General features: G+C 37.1%; 2 protein-coding genes across 5 annotated transcripts in view; one reads left to right on the top strand and one right to left on the bottom strand.

Annotated features, from left to right (window-relative positions):
• Nucleotides 1–11,295, bottom strand: part of LOC127453271 (coagulation factor XIII A chain-like) — a 38,101-nt gene extending 26,806 nt beyond the window's left edge. For all 3 annotated transcript variants that reach the window (XR_007899395.1, XR_007899394.1, XM_051719516.1), the window contains exon 1: nucleotides 10,795–11,295. The gene's annotated coding sequence lies outside the window, so the exon portion shown is untranslated. The remainder of the gene's footprint in view (nucleotides 1–10,794) is intronic.
• Nucleotides 11,296–15,014: 3,719 nt separating this feature from the next.
• On the top strand, nucleotides 15,015–27,683 carry si:dkey-185m8.2 (trichohyalin). Of its 2 annotated transcripts, XM_051718279.1 has the most exons (4): nucleotides 15,015–15,243; nucleotides 16,334–17,095; nucleotides 21,988–27,189; nucleotides 27,329–27,510. In XM_051718279.1, exons 1-4 carry the CDS (start codon nucleotides 15,210–15,212, stop codon nucleotides 27,358–27,360), a joined length of 6,030 nt encoding a protein of 2,009 aa, XP_051574239.1. In that variant the 5' UTR covers nucleotides 15,015–15,209; the 3' UTR covers nucleotides 27,361–27,510. The 2 variants fall into 2 exon arrangements, with proteins under 2 accessions (XP_051574239.1, XP_051574234.1); XM_051718274.1 differs by having other exon boundaries at nucleotides 15,018–15,243; nucleotides 21,988–27,683.
• Nucleotides 27,684–27,937: the final 254 nt, after the last annotated feature.

Consider the following 27,937-nt stretch of genomic DNA (forward strand, 5'->3'; position numbering starts at 1 on the left):
CCTTAACTCAACAGAGATGCTGTGGAAAGACCTCAAGACACAGACATCCTAAGAAAAAGGCTTAGCAGAAGCAGTTCTGTAAGGAAAAATGGACCAAAATTCCTTCTGAACGTTGTGCAGGTCTAATCTGCAGCTACCAGAAACATTTGGTTGAGGTTATTACTGCCAAATGAGGATCGGCCAGCAATTAAATCAAAGGGTTCACATTCTTTTTCCATAGAACTGTGAATGTTTAATGGTATGTGTTTAGTAAAGACATGAGAGATTATAATTGTGTGTTGTTAGCTTAAGCACATTGTGTTTGTCTATACTTGTGACTTTGTTGAAGATGAGATCACATTATATGACCAATTAATGCAGAAAACCAGCTAATTCCAAAGGGTTCACATACTTTTTCTTGCCACTGTAAGTGTCTTTAGCTACTATGTACTAACATTAAAATATAAACAATGCAATGTGTTTATTGTGTAACTACATGTTGTTCTGCAAAATTCTCACAAGATTCACATTTGGTACTACTGAGGTTGACGTATGGGTAGGTTTAGGAGTAGGGTTATGGTTTAGGGTAAGGGTATGATTAGGGGTAGGTTTAGGGTTAGGGGTAAGGTTAGAGTAATTAAAGTGTAATTACAGATGTAATTAAATGCAGGTTCTTTAAATGTAAGTACAGTGCAACAACATGTATTTACATAATAAGAAATTGTTTCAAATGCTTAAGAACATAGTAGTTAAAGACACCTAATATGAAGTGGGTCCTAATATGAATAGGATTTTCATTCATCAAAGAAGTCAAGTAAATCAAGTGCTTAGTTTCCTTAAATTATTGAATGCCTGTGTTTGTACTGTAGTTAACTGGATGTCTTAAAAAATTATCAGGAAAAAGGGAACTGCAGAAGGAAGTTATGGCAATGAAGTGAAGTGTGTCAAAGAGAAGGGAAAGTGATGATGGTGCCCTGATGTTGTAAAAGGCTGGCACATCTTATGAAATTTCAGTGTCAAACACATGCTGAAAATGCACAATGAGCTACTTATATTGCTGTGCTAGGCAATTTGCCTCTTGAAATAATTCATAGGAACTGCAAAAGGGGAAAGGAAGCCTTCCGCAAACATGCTTCAAAACATTACAGGGCAACATTCGGTTTACCATTTTGAGAAAGAATTCACTGTTATTACCAGGGATTTGGGAACTTGGGCTAAGGGTATTGGTTTTTCATGTTCTACATCATCCCATTACTGTGTTATGTTGTGAGAAACCACTCCAAATGATTCAGTCCGTGCAGGAGGCGCCTGAATAATTCAGGGTGAACCAATTCAGACCGTTTTGCCAACGATTTGGGCTAGGTTTCCTGAAGCACTAAGTACAATGGTTATTAGCACTTCAGTAGAACTTAATCTCTATGGCACTGCGCGTTTCAGAAAAGCATCATTGTCTAAATAGTACATGAAAAACGTCCTTAAAGAACCGCCCTTAAAGGCGCACTCAGTAATTTCTATCTCATTCAAAAAGTTTTACTCCACAAGAAATTAATAGTAATTTTTAAACATAGGTAAAAAATCATGAGCACTCACATAAAATGAAGACCCCAATCCAATCCAATCCAATCCAAGTAACCTTATAAAAGCTGTTTTATTCTGCGTGGAGAGGGTCTTCTCATGAGGGCTGCCATGTTAGATTCACATGACCAGCCAAATATTACTCACTTAATATCAGTAACTGCCTTGCTATTGGACACTTTCAACCAGGGATTAAATTAATAATGACTGACTGTGTATAGTGAATTTCTACAATGGCATCTGCAACTAAAAACTACTGATTCTGAATGATGCTGCATCCAAGTCACTAGGTGCAAGATGACACAAACACAAAAGTTAAAGGCGTGCACCTTTAAGTCCATTAAGTGCAACATAAACATATTTTTCTCAAATCTTTCACAGTTTATCAGAGACAAAGGGACATCTAATAAATTCTATTAATATATTTTGATAATTGGAAAGCAGGGACGTGGAGTCCATATAAGCAAGTTAAGTAGTGCTTACCTAACTGAAGGGTGAAAAGAAAAATGACACTATAGCCCTATTCGGACGGCAATTATTTTACATGGGGACGTGAGGTAATTCCAGCATTTACAGAGGGTAGTCAGTGATTTTATTGCTGTCCGAATACGAAATGTCAGTGTTTTTCTCCCACCTCCTGTGAGAAAATTCCCAGCCAAATTACCTACTGTTTTTTCACATACACCAAGAGTATGTGAAAAAAGAGGTACTCAGAGGTACATACCTCTGAGTTTATAATCCAAAAGCCATTTTGGAAATCCTTTTTGATCCCTGCTAAGTGCCGTATTTTTGCGCTGCATGTGGTAACAGCTCTGGCAGTAATGGACAGTTGTGAGAGTTGGACAGAAATTTTTGAAATAATTCACAATAATAAAATTACGTCGCTGCTCCACCACAGTGAGTGGGAACTCTTAAATAGAAGGAAAAGAAAAACGAAAGCCAGATCACGTAAACTTTTTAAATTGTCCATTATTATGGCAGCAATGTAATAAAACATTTTAATGTAGAAACGTATACTAAATACATTTAAACATAGGGCTTGCATGACTTCTAGTTTATACGGGTCAAGTAGTTCCAGAAAAGTTGCCGGGTTAATGTCTTATTTCTTATTTAAAATCTTATTTAAAAGATTTAATTTCCACCTCCACTTTTTAAACTCTGACAGATAATTCCAAATGATGTCATTTTGATAGATAAAACATAAGAAACCAATTTTTACCATAGCTCCTCAAATTTCAGTTGAACTATCTTTACTGTCCTTGATATGTGCAGCTTCTATATCTCCTAGCGTGTGCTTCCAGAGAGCGTGCAAGTGGCGCAACTGAGGTGATATGGATGACGAAACATGCGTACCCCCATTGACAGATTTATTTAGCTGTGTTGATAAACAGTCTTGTCCCTACAGTTTCTTGATTCGTTTAATTACTCTTTGCAAGAATTTTGGCTTGTTCCGTATGTGAAAATGTACACTGTAAATGTCCGCAGCACTTTGCAGCGCAGTTCCCTCATGCTTTAAAAATTGAATTTTTACTTTAGCATAATTCTAAATATATTTAAATGCAACTACAGAAGACACAGTTTGTGGATTAATGAATTTTCCATTTAATTGTCATCTGAATGCATGAGTTTTATCACAGAGGAGCCATGAAAATTTACTTTTACAGACGTCACTCTGAGAAACAACTGCCGTCCGAATAGGGCTTATGAAATATTTAAATATAACTGTTAATATAAACTACTGTTTTCCTTCAAATTCATCATCTTTCATCTCAGTTAAGCAGCACAGAGAGTTATTAATTTATTCGCTTTGGCGCCACCCTCAGGAATAAGCACTTTATGTAATGCTTTCTCTGATTCCATTGATTACCGACCTTTTATTCATCACTGTATGTTCATTCAAATTGAATCACACCTGCTACTACAAATGGCCAAGGTAAGCATGCTTACCTAAATGAGTAAGCCAATCAGAATTTCCTTCTTTCAGTCACCCTCTGATAGGCTAGAAATTTGTTTTGCGTCAACATGTTCAAGTTCATGTAACTAATGCCTTATTAAGCGTTAAATTTTATATAGTGTAAGGATATGTGACCTACGGGGATTTCGCAAATTTGATTTCAATGTAATTGAGAAAGAGAGGCTGTCAAAACATCAACAAGCAGGTGACATTTACAACAAAGTGACAAAGGTGTTCATTCACAAGGATGGATGCATGGATTTTGTGTTCAAGTAAAGGTAAGTTAATATATTTATTAAAAATCTGTGTTATTGATACTAGGTCATTGTTTCTGGTTAGTCTGAGGCTATGAAGTATTGATCTAGCAATCATTTCCTTCTTCTGTAATGTCTGTTTAGGACGCAGTGTCTGTTTAAAATTATTATAAATTATTATATATTAAGGAATGTAGACTGCCCTGTCTACGTTACATTTGCCTTGTGCATTCAGGTTAAGATTGTTGTCTTTGGTGGTCAGATGAGTTAATTGTCGCTGTCCATTCCAGTGGTTCTGAACTGTGGGAAGAGTGACGTGTAAGGCCTATGATGTTGAAACTAGTAACTGGCCATCTTTTTTTTTTCTTTTTGATATATGTCAAAACAAGGTCTTCTTGCACTATGGTTCATTGTATGATTTAATGGACATAAACATTCTTGGCACAATATATGACAGTCTTTCATTTGTGTGATATGAGCAATATTAGTCTCTTGAATTTAAAACAATTGTTGCCATAGAACTGGTGGGTTCTATGGCAACAATTTACGTCAATAACATTTCCGCAACATTACAGTCATCCGTATAATGTGCTTTGGGCACAGCGTTTAATATTGTGTATTACAAATCTTGCCCAGTCTCAAAGCCCATGGCACATGCCTGTTGGAAAGCCATTGTACACTGTTTCAGAGGATAAAAAGTGTTGAAAAAATTGCATTAAAATCAATAGGCTGCCTCCTCAGTCTGGACATGTGACATATACAGATAATAAAGTTTAATTGGCCTAGTATACATTTTAATGACCTTCTTTGATTAACATAACTACAATGGCAATAGAAAGATAATATGTTCTTATTAAACATATCTTATTTTAGAGAAGACATATACAGGATGAGTAATGTGACCCTGCAGTTTTAAACTTAAATAAATAGGTCTAAATAAATGATTAAAGTATGATTAACAAAGGAGATTAGAATTTGAGAGTGTGCAATGAGCGATTCCATCTCTCTCTTCCACCTCCTCCTCCTCCTCCTCCTCCTCCTCTTCTTCCTCCCTCCAATGGCTGGTTCCAATGGCTCCAGTAGCTTATAATGTGTTTACATGGCAGTCACAAATTGCATGTTGCATGATGCCCATCCTTTAAATCTGGTTCTTTGTGCATCTGTTCATTTCAGTTTTTATCCAAAGAAACAAAAATTTAGGCTAGGTAAGAGCCCCTGATTATGATGCACGTTGTGTGCATTCACATTACATGTATTCACATTAAATGCATTTCTTGCGTCACTTGCATTAATCTCTATTTAATTTCTCAATTAATTTCATTAGTAGTTAATAACTTTCAGTGCCTCAACAAGGTTTGTATTTCTGCGTTATTTTTATGTTGCAAAGACAAACTTCTGGACATTCTGGCCAAATTGATCAGCACCTCTGGCAGGACTGCTCCCTTAACGAAGCACTTATTTTCTACTTTGTAACAAACGATTTACGTGCTGGTTTGGGAAACAGGCATTACTGCACCGTAAAATAACGAGCAACATTAATTTAGATGATCGTATGAACTTAAAAGCTTAAGTTGCAATGTTATTGAGAAACCAAGCCAGTATCAATTAATTTAGAAAACGACTCAAACAAGTAATTAATTTGCAAATTGGGCATCACTAGTTCTGATTCTAAACAGGTGACAGAAAATATTTTGGGTAGCTCAGCAAGTAAGGACGCTGACTACCACCACTGGAGTCGTGAGTTCGAATCCAGGGCGTGCTGAGTGACTCCAGCCAGGTCTCCTAACCAACCAAATTGGCCCGGTTGCTAGGGAGGGTCACATGGGGTAACCTCCTCGTGGTTGCTATAATGTGGTTCTCACTCTCGGTGGGGCGCGTGGTGAGTTGTGCGTGGATGCCATGGAGAATAGCGTGGGCCTCCACACGTGCTATGTCTCCGCGGTAACACGCTCATCAAGCCACGTGATAAAATGCTTGGATTGATGGTCTCAGGTGCAGAGGCAACTGAGATTCGTCCTCCACTGCCCGTATTGAGGCGGGTCACTATGCCACCATGAGGACTTAGAGCGCATTGGGAATTGGGCATTCCAAATTGGGGAGAAAAGTGGAGAGAAAAAAAAAAGATTTTAGCCAGTGTGGAGGTGAGGTCGTGGTGAAGTGCCCGTCTGGGGAGAGAGAAAGCAATGAGGACATGAATTGAGGAGATGAATTGTGACTAATTACAGTTTCCATGATCACAGTGAGAGTCAGGGGAGATAAAAGACGTCCCAGTCCACCGAAAGAGGGAGAGAGATCCCAGCTGAGAAGCTGCATGTGTGTTGGCCACTGTCGTTGATCTTTTATATTGTAGAGCCTTGAGTTTGTGTGCGTGTGAAGCTGTACCATTGCACCATAAAGCGAACGAGTTTTGAGTTGATTAAAAGACATTCTTGTGTTGGAATCGCTGTCTTCCGCTAATGATTTGATCCAAATATGAACATCTGTTACAGCCAGTTAATAATCCATCTTTATGAAATAACGACTTGCTGAGTAACAATAACCAACATTAACTTAATAACTCCCGCTTCAGTTCCACTCAATAAAATTAAAAACAAAACACACAGAATGATTTGCCCTGCCAACGCCCCTGGTGGTAATTATATACACATAACCAGAGCCCGTCTTAAGGGAGAGAATACAAGGTTAGCATAGAATGGTATAACGCAGTTTATAAATTATAAACTCATTTATCGATATTACTTAATAAAGTGAATGTTTATCACTTACTTTGTGTGACGTTTGTGTGAAAATTTCTGCACGAGCCTACAAGTTCTAATTCTGACTTCAATATGCATTCCATTGCACTTTTCCTTGTAGGAAGTTGTCAAATCCGACTTTCCGAGTTGAATGGAACGCAGCACTACTTTTCAAAACTTGATCCGATACTGAATGCTCCAGCAGCCTAATTTACACTTAGAAAACTCCTGATGTTGCTATAACAATGCAAAAAGCACTTACCAATTTACTTGAAGTGAAAATCAGCCCTCCTTTCATGATTAATAAATTAAGCAATCACACAGTCATGCAGAACATCTCAGGTTTGTAAATCCATAAGGATCTCTTTCTCAATGGTGACAGCGGCAGTAATGACAGTCGACTCCTCAGCAAGATCTCGTGCTCTTCGCTTTCAAATTACATCACTTAAAGCATGATTGCGTCACTCAAGGCCAGCTAGAAGGCCTCAATTGGGACATATCCTAAAGATCACACCCACCAAGAACAAATAAATCAATCTGATTGGCTGATGAATCTGACAATCTGACTTTAGTTGCCCATTCATTTGCACTGTTGAGGGATTCTGTGGATATTCTGAAGGCCTGAGGGGGTGGAGCTCAAATTCACGCGCTGCTTTGGGCATGTGATTTGTGCAACAGTTGTCACACTTTGCTTGTAAGCATCAAGGAATAAATTCTGACTGGATAAACTTTTCGTTTTTCTCTATTTGTTTGTAGATTAATTAAGAGTGGAAAGCGATTAAAAATACATAGGCAAAAAGGTGATTGAGAAGGAAAGGATGAAAAATATTTATTTATTTGGCATGTTAGGCCAGCAGAGAAGGCTTTGCTGGCCCTGAGAGTTCGCCACTGGTCAAAAGTCATAAAATAAATCGTATCGCTCATACCTCTGTTAACTGATCTCAGACAGATAACTGTTCTCAGAATGCGTCCTGTGAGAACAGGACAGATTGATGAACTCAACTGCAAAATGGATTGCTGTCGACTGTAGGATTATGCTCAATGAAAGGGGCCTAAAACAAATAATTTATTGACTTTTAAAGTCACTTTTGTCTAATCAATGCTTTACTCATCTGCCAAAATAATGCACTAAATCAGAATTATTTTTTTTATTATTTAATTTCATATAATATACTGTATATTGAATTACCTTTATTTGTGTGCCTTTCAGCATAACCAACATGTCATATAATTAATTCGATTATACCTTTTAATCGATTGACAGCCCTACTAAAAAACTAAAAAAATAGCCAACTAAATTAAATAATTAGTCAACTATTAGGAACTACACCTTCTAGACTTCAATTCTGTTTCAGTTAATTACCCACTGAATAATTCTTGTTCAGTTAATTAGATTTTATTGGCTGAAATAATTTTTAAAATCCTATGATACATGTTGTCTTATTTGTGTAAATATGACAAAGAATAACATTTATATTTTATGTCACATATTATTAAACCAAAGATATGAGTGGTGAAATTGAACATGTCTCTGTCCTTTTTTTTTTTTTTTATCAGTTAGCTCACAAGCTATTCGGTTAGCCTATTAGCTTAGCATCTTCTTCTGCTCTTCATTTTCATAAAGTATCTCCTCACAGCCACCCCCTAGTGATATAGCAGTATGAATGCATTCAATTGAACTTTTATGTTGCAGTATATTTAATAATTTTACATACTTTTTTAATCTTTGTGGTTATTGTTAGCTACAGGGGTAGTTTTAGGTTTAGGGGTAGGGATTGGTGAAGGTGTAGGGTTGCTGCAGTCAGTGTTGGGGAGTAACGGAATACATGTAACGGGATTACGTATTTAAAATACAAAGTATAAGTAACTGTATTCCGCTACAGTTACAATTTAAATCATTGGTAAATAGAATACAGTTACATTCAAAAAGTATTTTGATTACTGAAGAGATGACTTTGCATTTTATTGTCATTTGTTTCATTTAATATTTAGTCCTTTCAGATGGAAAACATTTATACATATAAATGATGTGATCCAAAGTGCATTTGAACAGCGGTGAAACACTTTCTTATGATGTGTTACATTCATACGAGCAGACAGAGAAGTAAGTTTGAAGTAAGTTTGGAGCAGAAGAAATAGAAATAAACCTTGTGTAAATTGTCAGCTTTACGCTCAGCTAAAATGCTATTTCTAGCCATTTTACATGCACGTTACCAGGCACGATCATATTTTATCATAATTTCTTTTTTTTTCTTTTTTTCTAGTAAGACCTTTGATATTAGGGCAAAAATCATATTCTTGATAATCATTTTTGTATTGTTTTCCTGTAAAAATATCTAAAAATCCTTAAAACAAGATCAATTTGATTGATCTTGTTTTAGAAACAACACTGCATAAGATATTTAGGTTTTTCAGAGAATGTATTTTTAACATGTGTATTTTGTCTTACTGTACTGGCAGAATTTTTATAGTCAAAACAAGTCAAAAAATCTACCAGTGCTGAAGAAGTAATCCAAAGTATTTAGAATATGTTACTGACCTTGAGTAATCTAACGAAATACATTACAAATTACATTTTACAGCATGTATTCTGTAATCTGTAGCAGAATACATTTCAGAATACATTTCAAAAGTAACCCTCCCAACCCTGGCTGCGGTACTCCAAATAAACACAACAAACACAGTGTATGAATGTGACAGGGGGTGTAACTTGTAGTGGGTGGGCCTTGTAGTTGGCGTGATTTGTATTAGTCTTGCAGGATGCTGACAGACCCTTCACTTCTCATTTGCCTTGTTCGTCGTTAATAATTTCCACCTGTCTCCCTCATTTTCTGGACTGATTTTCTCCTCTTTTTATTCTTTTGATCTGTTTAGTTTCTTTGCTGGTTTGTTCTCAATCGTGCTTCATGCTTCAGACGGTCTGTTCCTCTTGTGAGTTGTTTGAATTTATTTTTTTCTTGTTTGTTTAAAATGTGGTACAAAATATGTCACCACAGACACACAAACAACGATTTTTAAGATTTATTTTTTTTTTTATTTTTTTTTTTTCTGTGGCTGTGGTTACCAAATAGATGTAAAACAGATGGTCGCACATTTTAGTAATGTGGCTCTGCAGGTAATGTACCATTACAGACCTACTCTCTGAAACACAAACACACATCACACACAAATTTGCACTATAAGCAACAACATAAGTAAAGTATGTCTTAATAAAAATTGTAATATACAACAGACACCATTGCCACACATTGAAAAGAAGTGTGGCAAAAGAAATAATAATTTTAAACACTCTTCGGAAATTTTCTTCAGAAGCATCAAATGTGTCAACTGCAACTGGTTTGGTAAAGAGCATAGGAGTGGAATATTATGAAGATAACACATTAGACTGATGTTCCCTTTGCTAAAGTTTTATAAAGGAGTTCATTAATGACTTATAATTCATTAACAAATGCATTATAAATCATTAATATGTATTTATAACAACATGCATTAAAAGAGCAACTTTCATGCCTGCCAAATAGCGAGCCATTTTAACCTCACATGTTATAAATGCTTAATAATACTTATTCAATATAAATAACCTATGAAAATGTATCTTGATGAAGTTGACACATACTGTATGAAGCATTTATTAAGCAGTTGCAAACATTCCAAAAACCATGCACATAAAGTTCAGTATGGTTTAATTGTCTTTATTATATGATCAAGAAGACATGAAAAGTGTTTTTGCAGAGGGAGGTAATTAGGTCTTGGTAAGTTGGGACACCAGTCGGAGTAGCACTATTCTTTTGACATCAACATGACAAGGAAAGTGACAACACAAGCCAAGAGTCAAGACAGTACAGAATTTAACATAAACACAAAGTGGACTGTAACAAAATGACAATGGCTCCTTTTAATCTCACTATAATAGTCTATTTTTGCTGGATTTATGATTGTGAATCATAAATTAGGGCATTTTATGTTTTTGATTAATATAAGTGTATTTATTAGAAATGATACTGTGTAAGTTAAAATATTCACTTTTTTGCTAGTATTGCATGAAAGTCGCCCTTTTTATTCATGTTGTTATAACTGTGTACCAATGATTTATAATGCATTTTAAATGACTTATTATTCATTAATGAACCCCTTTATAAACTTAACAAAGGGAACATTGCTGTAAAGTGTTTTAACCATTATGTATTCAGACCAAATACAAATAAATACATGTAGCTTATGCAGTTAGCTATTGTGTTTGACAATATCTGTTTTCTTGGTTGAAATTGTAATAATAAACATGTCACAGTGCACTAACCTGGTTTAAGGGGTAGAAAGGCTTCACTTGTTTGCAGAGACTGGAACCTGGAGTCTAGGAGCTCTTCAGAAGTACTTCTGCCCTCTGTGTTCCCCTATATATGGGGTAGGAATAACCCAGTGTGTGTTTGTGTGCGTGTGTGTGTGTGTGTGTGTGTGTGTGGGCGGGTTTAAGTGATTTACGAGGACTTTTTTTTAGGTTACAAACTGGTAATTACAAGGGTATTATGCTATAAATGTGGTTTATGAGGACATTTTTAGTGTCCCCATAATTCAAATCGCTTAAAAAACATACTAAACTATGTTTTATTGAAAATGTAAAAATGCAGAAAGTTTTTTTGTGAGGGTTAGGTTTAGGGGTAGGGTTAAGGGATAGAATCTATAGTTCGTACAGTATAAAAATCATTATGTCTATGGAGAGTCCTCATAAGGATAGCCGCACCGACGTGTGTGTGTGTCTGTGTGTGCTCATGTGTGACAGAGAGAAATAAAGAATGTGTTTGTGTTTGTGAGAGTAGCATTATGCATTTGACACCTCCTGGTATGTGTGTCTGTGAATGCAGATTAGAATAAAAGCAGATGGGCGTGTCCACAGAATGTCCCCTGCCTTCAACTCTAGTGAGTGTATGCTTGGGTGTGTATGTGTGATTAGAGTGGAAGTGCAAACTAGTAGTGCATGTCTGTGTGAGAGTGTGTATCTGTTAAAGAGGTAGCTTGTGTTGATTATTTAGTCACATTTCTGTTCGAATGTGGAATGTGCCATATCCATGTTTTCTGTCTGGGCAGGAGAGAGATAAGCAGTTCAGCGTCCCCACTGAAACAAACAGCTTTTACAAACCACCAAAGTAAAAATCACAAAAGTGTCCCACTTTGCCCATATTCACCCCTATACACTCACTGAGTACTTTATTAGGTACACATGTACACCTACTTATTCATGCGATTGTCTAATCAGCCAATCGTGTGGCAGCAGTGCGATGCATAAAATCAAGCAGATATGGGTCAGGAGCTTCAGTTAATGTTCACATCAACCATCAGAATGGGGGGAAAAAAATATCTCAGTGATTTCGACCGTGTTTGTTGGTGCTAGACGGGCTGGCTTGAGTATTTTTGTAACATCTCCTGGGATTTTCATGCACAAAAGTCTCTAGAGTTTACTAGAATGGTGCCAAAAACAAAATATATCCAGTGAGTAGCAGTTCTGCGGACGAAAAAGCCTTGTTGATGAGAGAGGTCAACGAAGAATGGCCAGACTTGTTTGAGCTGAGAGAAAGGCTATGGTAACTCAGATAACCGCTCTGTACAATTGTAGTGAGTAGAATAGCATCTCAGAATGTACAACACGTCGAACATTGAGGTGGATGGGCTACAACAGCAGAAGACCACATTGGGCAATTTATTAGGACCATAGTGTTCCTGATAAAGTGCTCAGGGAGTGTATATGGCACGGTCGTTCAGTCTTTCTCTTGTTTTAAGATCCTTCAATAATAATTTGGATTTCATGAATATTTTGCCTGTATTTAAAAGAAATTTGTTTTGTTAATCACAAGCAAACAGAGCCCCTTAAAGTACAAGGAGGGATTTGTTTTTTCTGTAATAGTTTTGCGTGGCCTTATGAAAGGTTTTGTTCCCTCGCAATAGCTTTGCATTCCCTTGCAATAAATTAACCATGGTTTATTATAGTAATATTGTAGCAACCATGACTGTAGTAACTAGGGGTTGCATAGAGTAGTCTACACTATAACTAATGTTGTTTACCATGTGATTTACAAAACGCATCTCTATGAAATACAGCAAGTGATTGATTTCCGAAATGTAAGAAATGGCAAGGGAAGACTCATTCATCTTAATAATGAAAGTTCTACCTGATATGTTAGGGTTAGGTTTAGGGGTTGGGTTAGTGTTTCTCCAATCCGGTATCTCTTTCCTGTTGAATATTACTGAATCATCTAATTAGTTATCGCTTTATGAACATAAATGTATTTTCCCATGCCATCCCAAGTTTCAGAAACTTGCCAGTGAGTGTGGATGCCGATGGCTCTGCACTGAAAGGGCGAATTGGCTCAAGTGTACTTTGATAAAGATGACAAACATGCTACAGTAACTTGCAATTTATACAAAGTGGCCTTCAAATATAACAGAACTACAAGTGCTACGTTAAATAATTTTCAACATGATCAGCACAACTTTGTATGTTGGGAAATCTGACCTGGTTGCTGTTTGCTCCTTCAGGACCTGATTTGGCGACAATTAGAAAAGCACTTCAATTTGGAGAACAATGACAAGGGGAATGTATCCCCATCCTGCATGCTAGATTATGTGTACACCTGTAATCATCTAAACAAGAGGCTGCAAGAGGTGGGGGAACCGCCAGCACCTACTCGTAGTCCAGGCTACACTAAGATATGTCAGACACTTACAGTATGTTAACTTTTAACTACGTTACAGCTTGACATATGCCTGGGGTCTTATAGATTGCATATTTTAATAAAAAGGTGGTTATGAGGAGATAACATAATGGATGTTTAATGGATGTTAAGTTTATTCCATTCAATCCGTTCACATAAAAAACAACTCTCAGACTGCCATTAGGTGTCAAACTACATACAGTACATGCATTTGCATGGCAGCCTATAGAAACCTAGGAACTAATGTCTGATGACATGTAGCTAAGTTGCTATTTTTGATTAAATATATAACTAGCTAAATCCCGTTACATTGTAGCAAACATAGATCTTTTATTGGCAGAAACCATGATTTGGATACAATAATCCATGGTTTAGTACTGTCTTCATGTACTATTGGAATTATCCTACTTCCCAATTCTGAAGTGGTAATTATGAGTACATCGCACTCAAGTGCTTTGTTGTCTGAAAGAACAGAAAACATCGACGACGCCAGGTTCATTCATACATGTTTTTGAGGAACTTTTATTTTGACAGCATTATCCATATTACTCAGTAAGGCTGCTGACGATAATGGCATTTTGGTCAAATACAACCTTTTTTTCACATTGTAAAAATGTAAAGCATGCATCAAATGGTTGCTGATATACATACAGTACATGAATATAACCATGAACAGAAATGAATCAAACCTGTCATTCTCTACAAAAACAGTACTCTCCTCTGCCTTGCTGAAAGTTTATGACTCATCTCGGAAACTCGGCTATCAAAATTATCTCAGACTTTCCCAGTCATAATTACAACTTGAGGGGTCATTCACGTGCAACTTCCGAGTAGGAAACTTGTATTTAGGAATTCCGATAGCACGTGAAGGGGGAGCATTAACATAGTACTGTAATACTGAAGTAACCATGACTGTAGTAACCATGGTTAATCTTGTGTTTAAAAAAACTCTGGTTACTTTAGTAAAACCATACTTAATTTTCAGAGGGGTTAACCATGGTTTTACTACAGTAATCATAGTTGAGCTATGGTTACTGTAGTAAAACCATAGAAGACACAAAATTATAATTCTTTTGACCATAGTTTTCATTTTTCTGTATTATTGCTATGGTTTCACTACAAATATCATAGTTAAAAATTGTCACCATAGTAAAACCATGGTAACTTTTATGGTTACTATGGTTTTACTACAAATACTATAGGTCAGCTATGGTTACTGTAGAACCATGGTTAAACCATGGTTAATTTACTGCGAGTGTGAAAACAAATGTATTGCGAGGGAATATGATAATCTGATAATGACTGATTATTTATGCAGAAGGATTCAAATTTCACTTAGCTCCCCTAAAGCTTTTTTTTTTTTTTTTGGCCACATTTTGGACAGAAACAAATGATGTAGTCAGCAAATGATGTAGTCATTCTGGCATGAAACATCCACTTTACACTATTCAATCCATTCTTCAAGGGTAAAATCAAGTTTTCTCACTGAAAATCCTGTTTCACTCGGACATACATCAAATTGCTGAAGTAAAATGGGTTGCACATTTCATGCTCACAGACCAGAGATGTAGTGAAAAGCCATATAGCATTTTATTTTATCTGATCAAGACAATTGATTTCCCTGACAGAAGATATGTTTGTGTTAGACAGAAATAAACAATCCTGATCACCAATACAATGATGATGGTTATACCGGTGATTCTGTTGCAAGTATGAAATGAGCAAAACTCTGACCACAGACTACTTGGATTTCCGCCATACCCATGCAAATAAGACACAAGAGTACATGCTGTTTCCTGTGTGAGTTACAGAAAACCACAGGCTAGTCACGTGACCAAGCTTCCACCTTCAGCACCCTGTTCCGCTCTACTGCTGCTCCGTGCATTGGTAGGAAGTGAACAGATTACGTTTAGTAGTTACCAAAGGATATATTATGCAGTTATCAAAAGTATAACTCAAGAAAAACAACAGGAAGAACAAATATTTGGCCAAAGGCAGAAGGACAAAGATGGAAATACAGAGAGAAGATTCTTTCTTCTTGGGTAAGCTGCGTTTGATTGTAATTGTAGAGGAAACACAATCTTAAAGCAGATGGTTGATAGCAACTGAAAACATTGTTCCAGTCACCCCATACAGTGGCCCCAACAAGGGTTTGGGGAAAAAATTATTGCATTAGATAACAAAATATAAGACCAAATGGCATGTGCAATCAAATTGTGCTAGAGCTTTTCTCAGAACTAACTTTTCTTTGCTGAGCAAATGTTACAAGGACTGTTAACCAACTGATGTCAAGGTCCAAGTTCACACAGGTTTCCTTGCATAGTAACCATAGATGTTGTTCATGATATTAACTATCCACATGTTCCACTAACTTTTGACAACCACAAAGTGTCCAAATACTTTTCCTTCACTTACTATATATATCAATGGCAATTGCTTTAAGACTACAGGGGAAGCTCGACTTACCCTAAAATTTCACAAAAAATTCAACAATGGCGAGTTTTATATAAGTACAAATAATCAACCAGTTCTCACTACCAAGGCGTCAAATACTGCCGCTTGTGCAAGAGCCTAGCGTGTCTGTAACCAGTCCTGCTCGACCCGCTCCGGGCAGGATTCGAACCAGCGTCTCCAGCATGGGAGGATGGTGCAGTAGCGGCAATTTTTTAATGTGTTAGAATGAGTCAAGAGTGGGACTGCCGCCCTTTGCTTCAGTCTTTGACGCTGAACGTTTCTCATTGAAAGCAATGCGCTTGGGAAACTGCTTTTGGTGTCCATCTGTTGACGCACTGGGCTCTTGCACAAGTGGCAGTATTTGAAGCCTCGGAGTGAGAACGGGTTGAAATAAGCCATATAAATTACATATCACTATTTTTGCGAATTTCAATATTTTTGCGAATACTGTAAAAGTGTCAAATGCTTTTACAAAGACAGCATTAGGCCACATCTCACTAGACAGACAGAAGATGATGCATGACACATGAAAGCACTGCTCATTGCACAATGTCCAATCTTGAAATATTTTAACATGTAACCTTAAAAGCATGAAGCCAATTCTGTGTGCAAGGAAAGAAACAACCACAAATCTCAAGATCTCCATAAATGCATTCAAACACTGATTATCTTTCACAGAGAGGAGACAGAAGGCAGTTGAAGCCACTGGAGAAAGTCTTAGTCGGCCTATACCTCTTCCTGAACTTCGCTTGGTTTTACTAGGCCGTAAAGGTGCTGGGAAGAGCTCTGCTGGAAATACCATTTTAGGCCCGGCTGGGGGGTTTGAGACAGGTAAACCAACTGAGGAGTGTGTGAAGAGACGTGCCGATGTAGCAGGAAAGCGTGTTACAGTTGTGGACACCCCTGGTTGGGAATGGTACTACCCGGTTAATGGTACTCCTGGCTGGGTAAGGAGAGAGACAATGCGAAGTATGTCCTTGTGCCCACCAGGCCCCCATGCTGTCCTTCTAGTGGTACGATCCTGTACCTCAGTGACAGCAGACTACCATCAGCAGATTGAAGAGCACCTAGAGCTTTTGGGCAAAGCAGTGTGGGATCACACGATGGTGCTGTTCACACGAGGGGACGAATTGGGCTCCATTCCTATTGAACAGAGGATTCAAAATGGGGGCAAGTCCTTCCAGAGGCTTCTGGAAAGGTGTGGAAACAGATTCCATGTTTTCGAGAACAAACGGCGTGTTGATGACAGAACTCAGGTGAAGGAACTAATGAGGAAGATGGAAAAGCTGGTTGAGGAGAGACAGGGCAGATATTATGAGCCAGATCGTCTTCTTATTGAGCTTGAGGTGGAGGGCAAAAGGAGGGCACGAGAGAGGAGGAAGAAACAGAGGCTGATGGAGGCTCAGACGCAGAAAGGAACCATCAGATCTGTGCTAACAAGTGAGTAGATGTATTTGATTCATCACAGATGGTCAACATTCATATGTTTTCAAAATTCAGAATACTATTTTGAAATGCCAAAACAATAACAACAAAATGCATATGGGCGCTTCTTTAACCTAAAGCACTTTGATATCCTAGGGGTTGTTTTTATTAAAAGGAACATATTTAAACTTTATATATATATATATATATATATATATATATGAAGGTCTCATCAAAACTGAATAGGAAACATTTTACCATATTAAACTGAAAATCCAATAAATATATACATTTGGTCCCACTTTATAGTAGGTGTCTTTAACTACTATGTACTAACATTAAAGTACACATAATACAATGTACTTTTTGTGTAACTACATTCACATTTGCTGCTACTGAGTTTGAGGTAGGGGTAGGCTTAGGAGTAGGGTTCGGGTTTAGATTAGGGTTAGAATTTAGGATTAGGGGTAAGGTTAACAGTGTGACTACAGATGTAATAAATGCAGGTAATTTAAATGTAAGTGCAATCTAACAACACTGCAATTTGCATTTACAGCACTTTAAATATGAATACTTGTGATGTGTGGAGCCTGTGTTGTGCTGACTTAAAGACACAAAGTGCTCATACCTTTTAAAACTCCAACATGAGCATCACACACACTGTTTGTAGCAGATGACAGCAGGCAGAGTGCTAATTCACTTTTTAACATGAGGCTCATACAGACTACATATTTTTTTAATTAAATAGCAGTCAGAGCTCCTTAGTCATAACAACAAAACACTTCAAAATAAAAGCTCTGTCAAAATAAAAGCTCAATTGAAAGGGAAAAAGTAGGACAGAAATATATCACTACTGTATAGTTATGTAATATTCACTGTAATACTACTACTATTACTACTGATAATAATAAATCAATAGTAATTGTATTATATTTAAGCAATATCTCACATCTGTGATGCTCTGTTATAAAGCACTTTATTTTACAAAAATAACTTATATAGTTGTATTTTGGATTTTGCTGTGAGGTTCAGTTTAATATTCCTTCATTTTATAAAAATAATATAATATCATGTTGAAATTAATTGTTATACATACATTTGATAAAAAATTTTATGAATTCATTTATTTAAAAAACATTACGATAAAAATTGAAATAATCTATTGATGTAGAATTCAGAAATAAAAAAAAAAACAAGTACCAGTGTCGGCATTTATCAAAAAGAAAGTATCAGTACTCATCCTCCTCAAAAAAAGGTATCGGGACATCCCTAATAATAAGTACATTACATCAAATGCTTAAGTACATAGTTGTTAAAGACACCTAATAGAAAGTGGGTCTATACATTTTTACATGTTGAAAACTATGATTATCTAAACAAAGAGTGAAATAAACATAAACCAATGTAATAGTTCATGTGTAAAACTGATTTTTAACAATTAAAAAAAAAAATTATGACTGTCCCACAGTTGTAGTGTCATTTCCACTGCACCAAACAATTTCCCCCTAATATTTTGTGTTAGTGTACTTGTTTACTAAGTCAACAAAAGTGTCAGTGAATAGCATGCTTGATATTAAATATGTGACAAATTTATATATATTAGTGCTGTCGTAATTAACGCGTTAACGCAAAATTAGTTTAATATGACCCTTTGAACACACCGTAGTTCATGAGAAGTGAGTCAATTCGCGCAAACGCTGCTAATGTCACATGCATTGCCGTCGGAATAACAGATGGTGGGAGACGTTATGCTGAGACCTGCACAAGCATTTTAGCAATGTTGCATAGCAGTAGAACATGCCTGCAAAGCACAGATAGAGCTTCTAACATTGTAACATCATTGCAGCGGCAAGACAGCTTCCATTTGAACACCAGCCTTGCACTGCGAGGCGAAGTGCGAGCATGTGGCAAAAGTTGCGAGGCACGGTGCGAGCACGAAGTGAAAGTGTGAGCGCGAGGCGATTGTCTGTGTTCCGCGACTGCTACCGGGTCCTTGAATAACATATAACGTGCGAGTAAGGGCAGCCGGTGGCGTTTCTGGGAACCCCCTAGGGAGTTGGTGCCCTACGTACACTGCGTAATATTCTTATAGGGAGCTGAGGTACTGATTAGCGGCGGAACCCTGCTGCTGTCTACAAGGTTCTGTCACGGCGTCTTTGTTTGATAGTGCACTAGCCAATGCAGAAGTTGGAGACATCGCTGGAACCTTGCAGGTAATCTACACTGGTTAACCCATTTAATCCCACCGGCTACAATTGTGACCGGGGTCTAAAAGGGTTTTTTGATGTATTTTGCACAGAGTTATCAATTGTAAATGACAGTGCCAAGTTTTTTTTGCATGTCTGTCAAAACTCTATAAAAAGAAGCGAATAAATCCTGTCATAATACACTTACAACTACCATGTTGTACACAATTTGAATTGAGTTGTTCTGTGTTCATTTTCTGTTGTTCAGCTCTGTTGGTGGGGTAGATTTTGTGTGGATGACTGAAAAATACATCTGGATGAAGCATATTTTGTCCACTCATGTTTATAAAGATATTGCGATTAATCGCAATTAACTTAAAAAATGCGATTAATCGCGATTAAATATTTTAATCGTTTGACAGCCCTATATATATAATGTTCTAAAAAGTTTCAAAACCCCTTATCTTTTAAAATCACCTTATTAAAGGAAAATTTGTCATAATTTATGACATAATTTATAGAAAATTAACTGTTTTAATCAATGTACCATCTAGTAGGTACATTTATTCAAATGGTTAATTTTCTATGTTCATTTTGAATACATATTTGAGGAGGCTCAGCCTCCCTTGTGCCCTCTGACAGACTGCCAATGTAAATAATGGCTTAAATTTCAGTCTGCTTGTGACACAAATCTATTTTTTGGCTTCAGAAGACTTGGAATGTAGTGCACGAGTCATGATGTCATGGATTATTAAACTTTTATGCCATTTAAGCTTGGCAGTGAAAATCACCACCTGTTTTCATTGTAAGGGAAACAGAAGCTTGGACATTCTGTCTAACATCTCCTTTTGTGTTTCACAGAAGAAAGAAAATAATACAGGTTTTGGAATTATGTGAATAAATGACGACAAAAGTTTCCTTTAACAAGGTGATTTTAAAAGATCAGGGGTTTTCAAACTTAAATTCCAAGGACTCCCAAATATGGCAATTTCTGTGCGAGGGACCCTTTTCCTAAATTATAAAGGCAGCTAAATATTTTCACGTATGAAGAACCATTTATACTGTGTGAGAAAAATAGAAATCGTGATATAAACTCAACATGTTTGCAAAATTAGATCTTTTTATAGTATCATTGTACTAAAGCCAAAAAAAAAATATTACCTGGAAAGCCTTGAAAAGTTTACAGTGTATCTATTTTCTATCCATTACTGTTTAATGTTGAATGTATAAATCTGAAGAGAATAATTTTCAAGTAAATTCAAATGTATTTGTATCAAGGGAAATATTTAAATCAATACATTTTGATCCAAAGCAGCTTTACAGAAAATAGTGTTTTACACAAATAAGATAAAGCTAAAGTCTAGATAAAGCTAAAATAACACTTCGGAGAGATTAAAAACTTTTTTTTATGGTTGTCAAAAGAATAAAATAACTCTGTCCAAACAGACTTTAGAAAGCAGAATAAGGCTGGGTTTCCCAATAATGTTGCATCTTAAGCTTTTAAGTTCATTTATACTAACGTCGTATGAGTAAGACATAGATGACTTATTATTTAAAATGACTTCGGTGCTTCGTTACAGGAGCTGTCTCGTCAAAAGGTACATAACAAAGGCAGCAACTTTCACCAATATGTCCAGGAGTTTGTCTTCTCAACATGAAAATAGTGCAGAAATACTGTCAAACATGGAAATTGTATATAATCTTGTAGATGTGCTGAAAGTTATTAACTGCTACTGAATTTAATAAAAGATATAATGATGTCTCTGGTAAGACGGGTTTTCAGATGTATTGAAGCTCAACTTTATAGAGATTAAAGAAAGTGACCCTAGAAAATGAATATAATGCAATAGCACATAATGTGAATCATTATAAGGAGCTCTCACTTAGCCTATAGTTTTGTTCCTTTGGATGTAAACTTAAAGGGATAGATCACTCAAAAATGAAAATTCTCTCATCATTTACTCATCCCAGATGTCTATGGCTTTCTTTCTTCTGCTGAATACAAAATGTTTTAGAAAAATATCTCAGCTCTGTAAGTCCATACAATGTAAATGAATGGGGGACAGAACTTTGAAGTTCCAAAAGCACATAAAGGCTCCAGTGGGTTTATCAATGTTTTCTGAAGTGATCTAATCGGTTTTGAGTGAGAACAGACCAAAATATAACTCCTTTTTCACTGTACATCTTCCCATTGCAGTCTCTAGGTGCAATCTGATTTCATGCTTGATTACACTTCCTAGTACTTGACACATGCGCAGAGCACTAGATGGCACTTGGAAGTGTAATTGTGCTTGAAATCATGATCGTGCCTAGAGACAGCAATAGCAAGATGTACAGTGAAAAAAGAGTTATATTTTGGTTTAGTTGTGTAATCTGTCATCAGTACCATATTACATTTCAGAAGCAATCTACATAACACTGTACTTGTGTGTGACTAACGTTCTACTTAGTGCTTTGGGAAACCCAGCCTGAAACAGTAATAAAGTCTAATTTGGAAAATGTTAACTTTTATTTTCCACTTTTTTTTTTTCTGCTGAAATTTTTCACAGACCCCCTAACCCCTTCCGGCCCTCAGTTTGAAAACCCCTGATGTTGATAATTTGGGCTTGGCAAAAGAATTAACAAAATAAGTGTGATGTAATGATATTTCTACAAAAAGTATAATTTACAGATACCATCTTTATTGAGCTATCATTTGTATTGTGTCTTTATCCCTGCTAGATGATAATCTTCAAGTTGAAGACTTGGACGAAAGGAATCTCTTCTCTAGAGGTTCACGGCGTCTTCCAGAGCTGAGACTTGTTCTACTTGGAGAGCGGGAGACAGGGAAAAGTTCTGCTGGGAATGCCATCCTCGGAGGATCAGGATACTTTAAAATTGGAGATGCTACAGAGGAATGTTTACGACATCAGGCGGAGGTTTCAAACAGACTGGTCACGGTGGTGGATGTGCCTGGATGGGAGGGTGGACCAGAGGGAATAACTCCAGAAAGAGTGAAGCGAGAAATCGGAATGAGTGTGACACTGTGTCCTCCAGGACCTCATGCTATTCTTCTGACGCTGAGAGTGGATGCGCTCGTCCAAGCTCCAGCAGTCCGAGAGCATCTGGAGCTTCTAGGGGAGACAGTTTGGAGACATACAATTCTTCTCTTCACAAGAGGTGATCAGCTTCGAGAGGGAGTCACTATTGAGCAGCATATTCAAGGAGGAGGCAAAGATCTCCACTGGCTGATGGAAAGATGTTCAAATAGGTTCCACGTCATCAGCAGCAACTCTTGTTTGAAAGGTTGGAATTCCTCAGCACAGATAACTGGACTTCTTGAGAAGATTGAGAAAATGGTAGCAGGAAATTGGTGCGAGGCCTTCTCGCCACTAGTGCATGAGATTCAGGAGTTAGGAAAACAAAAGAATGAGAAATTCCAACTTAAGTTTAAGGAGTTTAATGAGAAGATTCAACGGCAGGAAGAAGAACTAAAGAAAATGAAGGAAAGAGAGGTGAGGAGCATTAGGTGGTTTTTCGAAAGACGAAAAAAAGACAAAGTGTATTCCCCTGGGAAGACAGAAAGGGAGGAGGCGCCATACAAGGGTGAAGATGACAGGAAGAGCATGATGGGCGAATTGGAGGAGAGGATGGCATGGTTGACGGAAGACAGGGAGAGGGAGATACAAGAGCTGACCACAGAAATAAGCAAAGTCATGGCGGCTTTTAAACAGGGACTTCGAGAAAAAGAGCAACTGGTAATGCGATTAGAGGAAAGAGACAGAGAGGGGGAAGAACTTAAAGAAAAAGTGGATGAACTTCAAATAAAACTGCTGGAAGTGGAACGAATGGGTGTAGAGAAAGAGCAAGAACGAAAGGAGAGAGAGGAAGAATTGCAACGAGTACACCAGGATGAGATAAATAAATTGAGAAACAAACTGGTTGATGCAGAAAATGAGAAAGATATGCTAAAAAAAAAAGCTGAAGAAACACAGAAAGAGATGGATGCATCACAACGCAAGTATGAAGAACACATCGAACAGAACAAGAAAGATACAGAGAGCAAACTGAAAGAAAAGGACAATAAAATAGAAAACATTCTCACAGAAATTCAGAAGGCTGAGAGCAGAGAAAGAGAACAATGTGAAAGATGGAGAGAAAGAGATGAAAAGAGGGAGAAAGAGATGGACAAACTGAGTGAAGTGATAGAGATGATGACACAAGAGATGGAAGAGCTACGGATATCATTCCAAGAGCAAGTAAAAATCACGGACACGGAGAGAGAAATGCATGGAGATGTTGTGGAGAAATACAACACACTCTTAGATAAACTTGTAGGGAAAGATGAAGAAATAGTTGCCCTGCGTCAGGAGCATGAGCAAACAAGAAGAGATAAAAAGAAAGAGCTGCATCGAAATGTTGAAACACAAGAGAAACTGCAGGAGAAAGAAGAAGAAATAGCCAAGTTAAGACAAAGAGACTTGGAGAAAGACAGAGAACTTGACACACTGAGAAAAAACATAGAAAAGTTGAAAGATAGTATTGAGGAAAATATTGAAAAAAGTGCAGCTCAAATGAAACATTCAGAGAAAGAATCAAAAAGAAAAGAAGAGGAAATAGTCAAATTAAAACAAACAGACCAGGAGAAAGACAGAGAAATTGACACACTCCAGCAAAAGATTTGCGAAAAACAGAAAGACATAGAAAAGTTAAAAGAGAGCATTCAGTCAATTATTGAGGAAAGTGCAGCTCAACTGAAACAGTTACAGGATGAATTCAAGGTAAAAGAAAAGGAAATAGTCAAATTAAAACAAACAGACCTGGAAAAAGAGGAAGAAATGAACACACTGAGGCAAAATATAAGTGAAAAACAGACAGAAATACAAAAGTTCAGAGACAGCATCCGGGCAAATACTGAAGAAAGTGCAGCTCAAATGAAAAAAATAGAGGATGAGCTGATTAGAAAAGGAGAGGAAATTACCAAATTACGACAAAGTGACTTGAAGAAAAATGCAGAAATCGACACACTGCAGCAAAGCATTAGCAAGAATCAGAAAGAAATTGAAATGTTGAAATGCAGTATTCAGTCAAATATTGAAGAAAGTGCAGCACAACTAAAAAAATTAATGGAAGAATTCAATGTAAAAGAAGAGGAAATAGCCAAATTGAAGCAAACAGACCTAGACAAAGACAAAGAAATGGACATACTGAGGCAAAATATTATTGTCAAACATATAGACATAGAAAAGTTGAAAGACAGTATTAATTTAAATACCAAAGAAAGTGCTTCTCAACTGAAACTTTTGCTGGAAGAAGTGAAAACCAAAGAAGTGGAAATAACCAAACTAAAAGAAAGAGATCTGGAGAAAGACAAAGAAATGGACACACTGAGGCAAATTATCAACAATAAACACAGAGGCTTGGAAAAGTTAAGAGAAAGCATTCAGGAAAATACTGAAGAAAGTGCAGCACAATTGAAACATTTAGAGGAAGAGTTTGAAATAAAAATTGAGGATTATAAAAGAAAGAATCAGATGATGTCAGAGGAGATGGAAAGACTAAAAAATCAGCATGAGGAAAGAATCAGACATGTAGAAAAGGAAAATAGACTGGCAATTGAAATGAAAGAGAACACCATAAATCAGTTACAGCGCCAACTTGGAGACAATGAAAGAAGTTTGGAAGAGCTAAGACAGCAATACAAGGAAGACCAAGAAAGAATTGACATATTGCAAAGCATGAATGCAGAACTGGCAAAAGAATTAGAAGAGCTGAAGTTTAAGTGTGAGGGTTTTGAGAGAGATCTGCAAGCTCACAGAGAAGCAGAGGAAAGAAGAGAGACCGAAATTAAAGAGATATTTGTCCGCTATGAGATGCAAAAAACCAAAGACGCTCAGACTCTGAAGCAAATGAAAGGGCAAGAACAAGAGATAGATCAGCTTAAACAGGTGCTGGAGGAATTAAAAGAGAAGCAGAATGAGAAGGAGACTGAGATGAAAGAGATGAAGGCATATTATGATGAGAGATTGATCGAGAGAAAAGAACTTGAGATTCAAGAATCAGAGAGAGAACAGGAACTTCACAGAAGAGAGAGGGAGGTAGAAAAAAGAGAAGAGAATTTAGCAGATCAGTTGAAGGAACTAGAACAAAACAAACTCGATTTGGTAACAAGACAGGATGAAATTAATAATTTAGAGCGAGAGATTAGGGACATGCAGAAAAATCTTGAAATTGAGTGTCAAAACAACAAATGTTTGGCTGCAGATGTGGAAAGAATGAGAGAAGAGATCGAGAAACGACAGCAAGAAATTATGGATAGGGAGGAAAATATAAAAGTAAAAGAGCAACAGATAAAAAGTGAAAGGGAAGAGCTAGAGGAAACTGAGAAAGTATTGGAGAGCAAGCAAAAGGAAATGAGAGATTCGACTGAAAAACAGGAGAAAAATTGGGAAAACCTTAGACAACAGCTGAAGAGGAGAGAAGAAGAACTTCAAGAAACTGAGGAGAATTTTGCGAAAGAACAACATATTCTTAAAGAAGAAGAAAATTCTTTGAAAGTGCTGAGAGAGAATCTGGAAAAGAGAGAAAATGAACTTCAAAAACGAGAACAGATGTTGGAAGTAATGATCCAAGAGCTATCAAACAACTCAAAGGAACTTGACAACAACAAACAGGATGTAGAAAAATGGCAAGCTGAATTGAGTAATAAGGAATATGATCTTCTACAAAGAAAAGATGGATTACAGAATAAGGAGGAAGAACTTGTTCAGAGAGAGAAGGACCTTGAACTCAAAGACAAAATGCTCATGGAGCTAAATCAAGATGTGAAAAAACGAGAGCAAAAATTAATTGAGCTCGAATGCATTAAAGAAGTGTTAGGAAAAAGGGAGCAAAAACTGATCAAAAGTGAAGAGGCACTTTCTCAGAGAGAGCAGAAGCTGAAGAGTAAAGAAATATACTTGGAGAAAAGACAGCAAGTCATGCAAAATAGGGAAGAACAGTTGCAACAGGAGAAACAACAGAATGAAGACATGTTTAACGGCCTCAAGAAACAACAGGACGTTTTGAAAGACAGAGAACTTGCTTTAGATACCAGAGAAACAGAGTTACGCCACTTAGAAACTGAGCTCAAAATCCAAGATAATAACATGACAGATAAAGATAAATTCCTGCAAACCCGAGAACTAGATGTGAAGAAAAACGAAACTGATTTTGAGACAAAAACGCAAATGCTAGAAGTCCTAAAAATAACTTTAGAGGTGAAAGAAAAAGAGCTGGAGGAATGTAAAAACCAACTGGAGAGCAGAATACAGGACTTAAATAATGAACAAGACAATCTGAAAAACAAGCGAGAAGAGCTTGAAAAATGGGAGAAATATCTGTATAACACAGAGCTCAAACTGGTAAACAAAGTGCCTTTCTCAAAGTATCAACAATGGAAAAGCAATGCTGAATTTAATGGGAAACAAGCAGAAACAGAACACATCCATAAAATGTACCAGGAAGTTGGAGTAGATGGTAGCATTTGTGAGAGCGATGCAAGAGAGAAAAAGCATAACGGAATTGGAAAAGAAAGGAACGATGAACAGAAAATGGAGTTGATTTCTTCCTCTGCAAATAACAGACTCGTAAAGGCTTATAATGGTAAAGGGACACTGGAAGTCAAGTATCAACAGAAAGATGCTGAAATCTATGCAGAAAAAGAGCTGGGTGGCATTTCTGATGTGGAAAGTGAGGAAGACTTCTTTGACTCTTCAAGCCATGGTTTTCAAACAACCCAAGGCATAGACTTCCCCATCTCGGAGTTAAGACTGATGCTTCTGGGGGACACTTGGTCTTCACGTTGCTTAGCTAGACACATTTTATTGGGGCCTGATGCAGACGGAAGCAACCCTTGGAGGGGAGATATATCTGGCAGGCACCTTACTCTCGTGGAGCCTCAAGGTTTGAAATGGCGATCTGGAACTGATAGCAAAGACATGTTAAAAATACATATCCCTCATAGTGTGTCCCTATGCCAGCCAGGACCACATGCCTTCATCTTGTTAATACCTGCTTATGTATCCTTCACTGGTCAGTACAGGTGTGCAGTGGAACGTACCATGTCTGTGCTAGGAGAGGGCGCATGGAAGCATACTATTGTCCTGCTCACCTGGGGGGAGACGCTAGGAGAAAGTGGCCAGCAACATGTCAAGAGAAATGGGGACCTGGAATGGCTGGTTAGAAAGTGTGGGAAGAGATGTTATGTGTTTGACAACAGACATCGGGAATCTCACGTGACAACGTTGCTGGAGAGGGTTGAGGAAATGGTGGTAGGAAACAATGGACATTACTACAAAATGGATTAAAAGAGTTTAAAAAAGCTAAACTGAGCTTGACTGTGAATATTTAAATATGTTTTTTCATTGTGACAATAAACACAGTTGATTTTTTGGTAATTTTTTTAAATGTAAATGTGTTACATCTAAATATTCATCTTCTTGACCTACACTCTGTCAGGACATTTTAATGTTAAAACCTTTATACAGTACTGCACATTATTTAGTATGTAGAACATTATTTGATCATTATAGACCTTATTCAAAGTAGCGTCGTCTTTGATTTTTGATGGGAATGCAAATAATGCTGTAAGGGATAGACTTCCAGTCTCTTCAGTGACATGCACTGTAAAGCTATCAAAAACCTCCTAGAT

Source organism: Myxocyprinus asiaticus, chromosome 2 (assembly GCF_019703515.2).
Source record: "Myxocyprinus asiaticus isolate MX2 ecotype Aquarium Trade chromosome 2, UBuf_Myxa_2, whole genome shotgun sequence".
Taxonomy (NCBI): Eukaryota; Metazoa; Chordata; class Actinopteri; order Cypriniformes; family Catostomidae; genus Myxocyprinus; species Myxocyprinus asiaticus.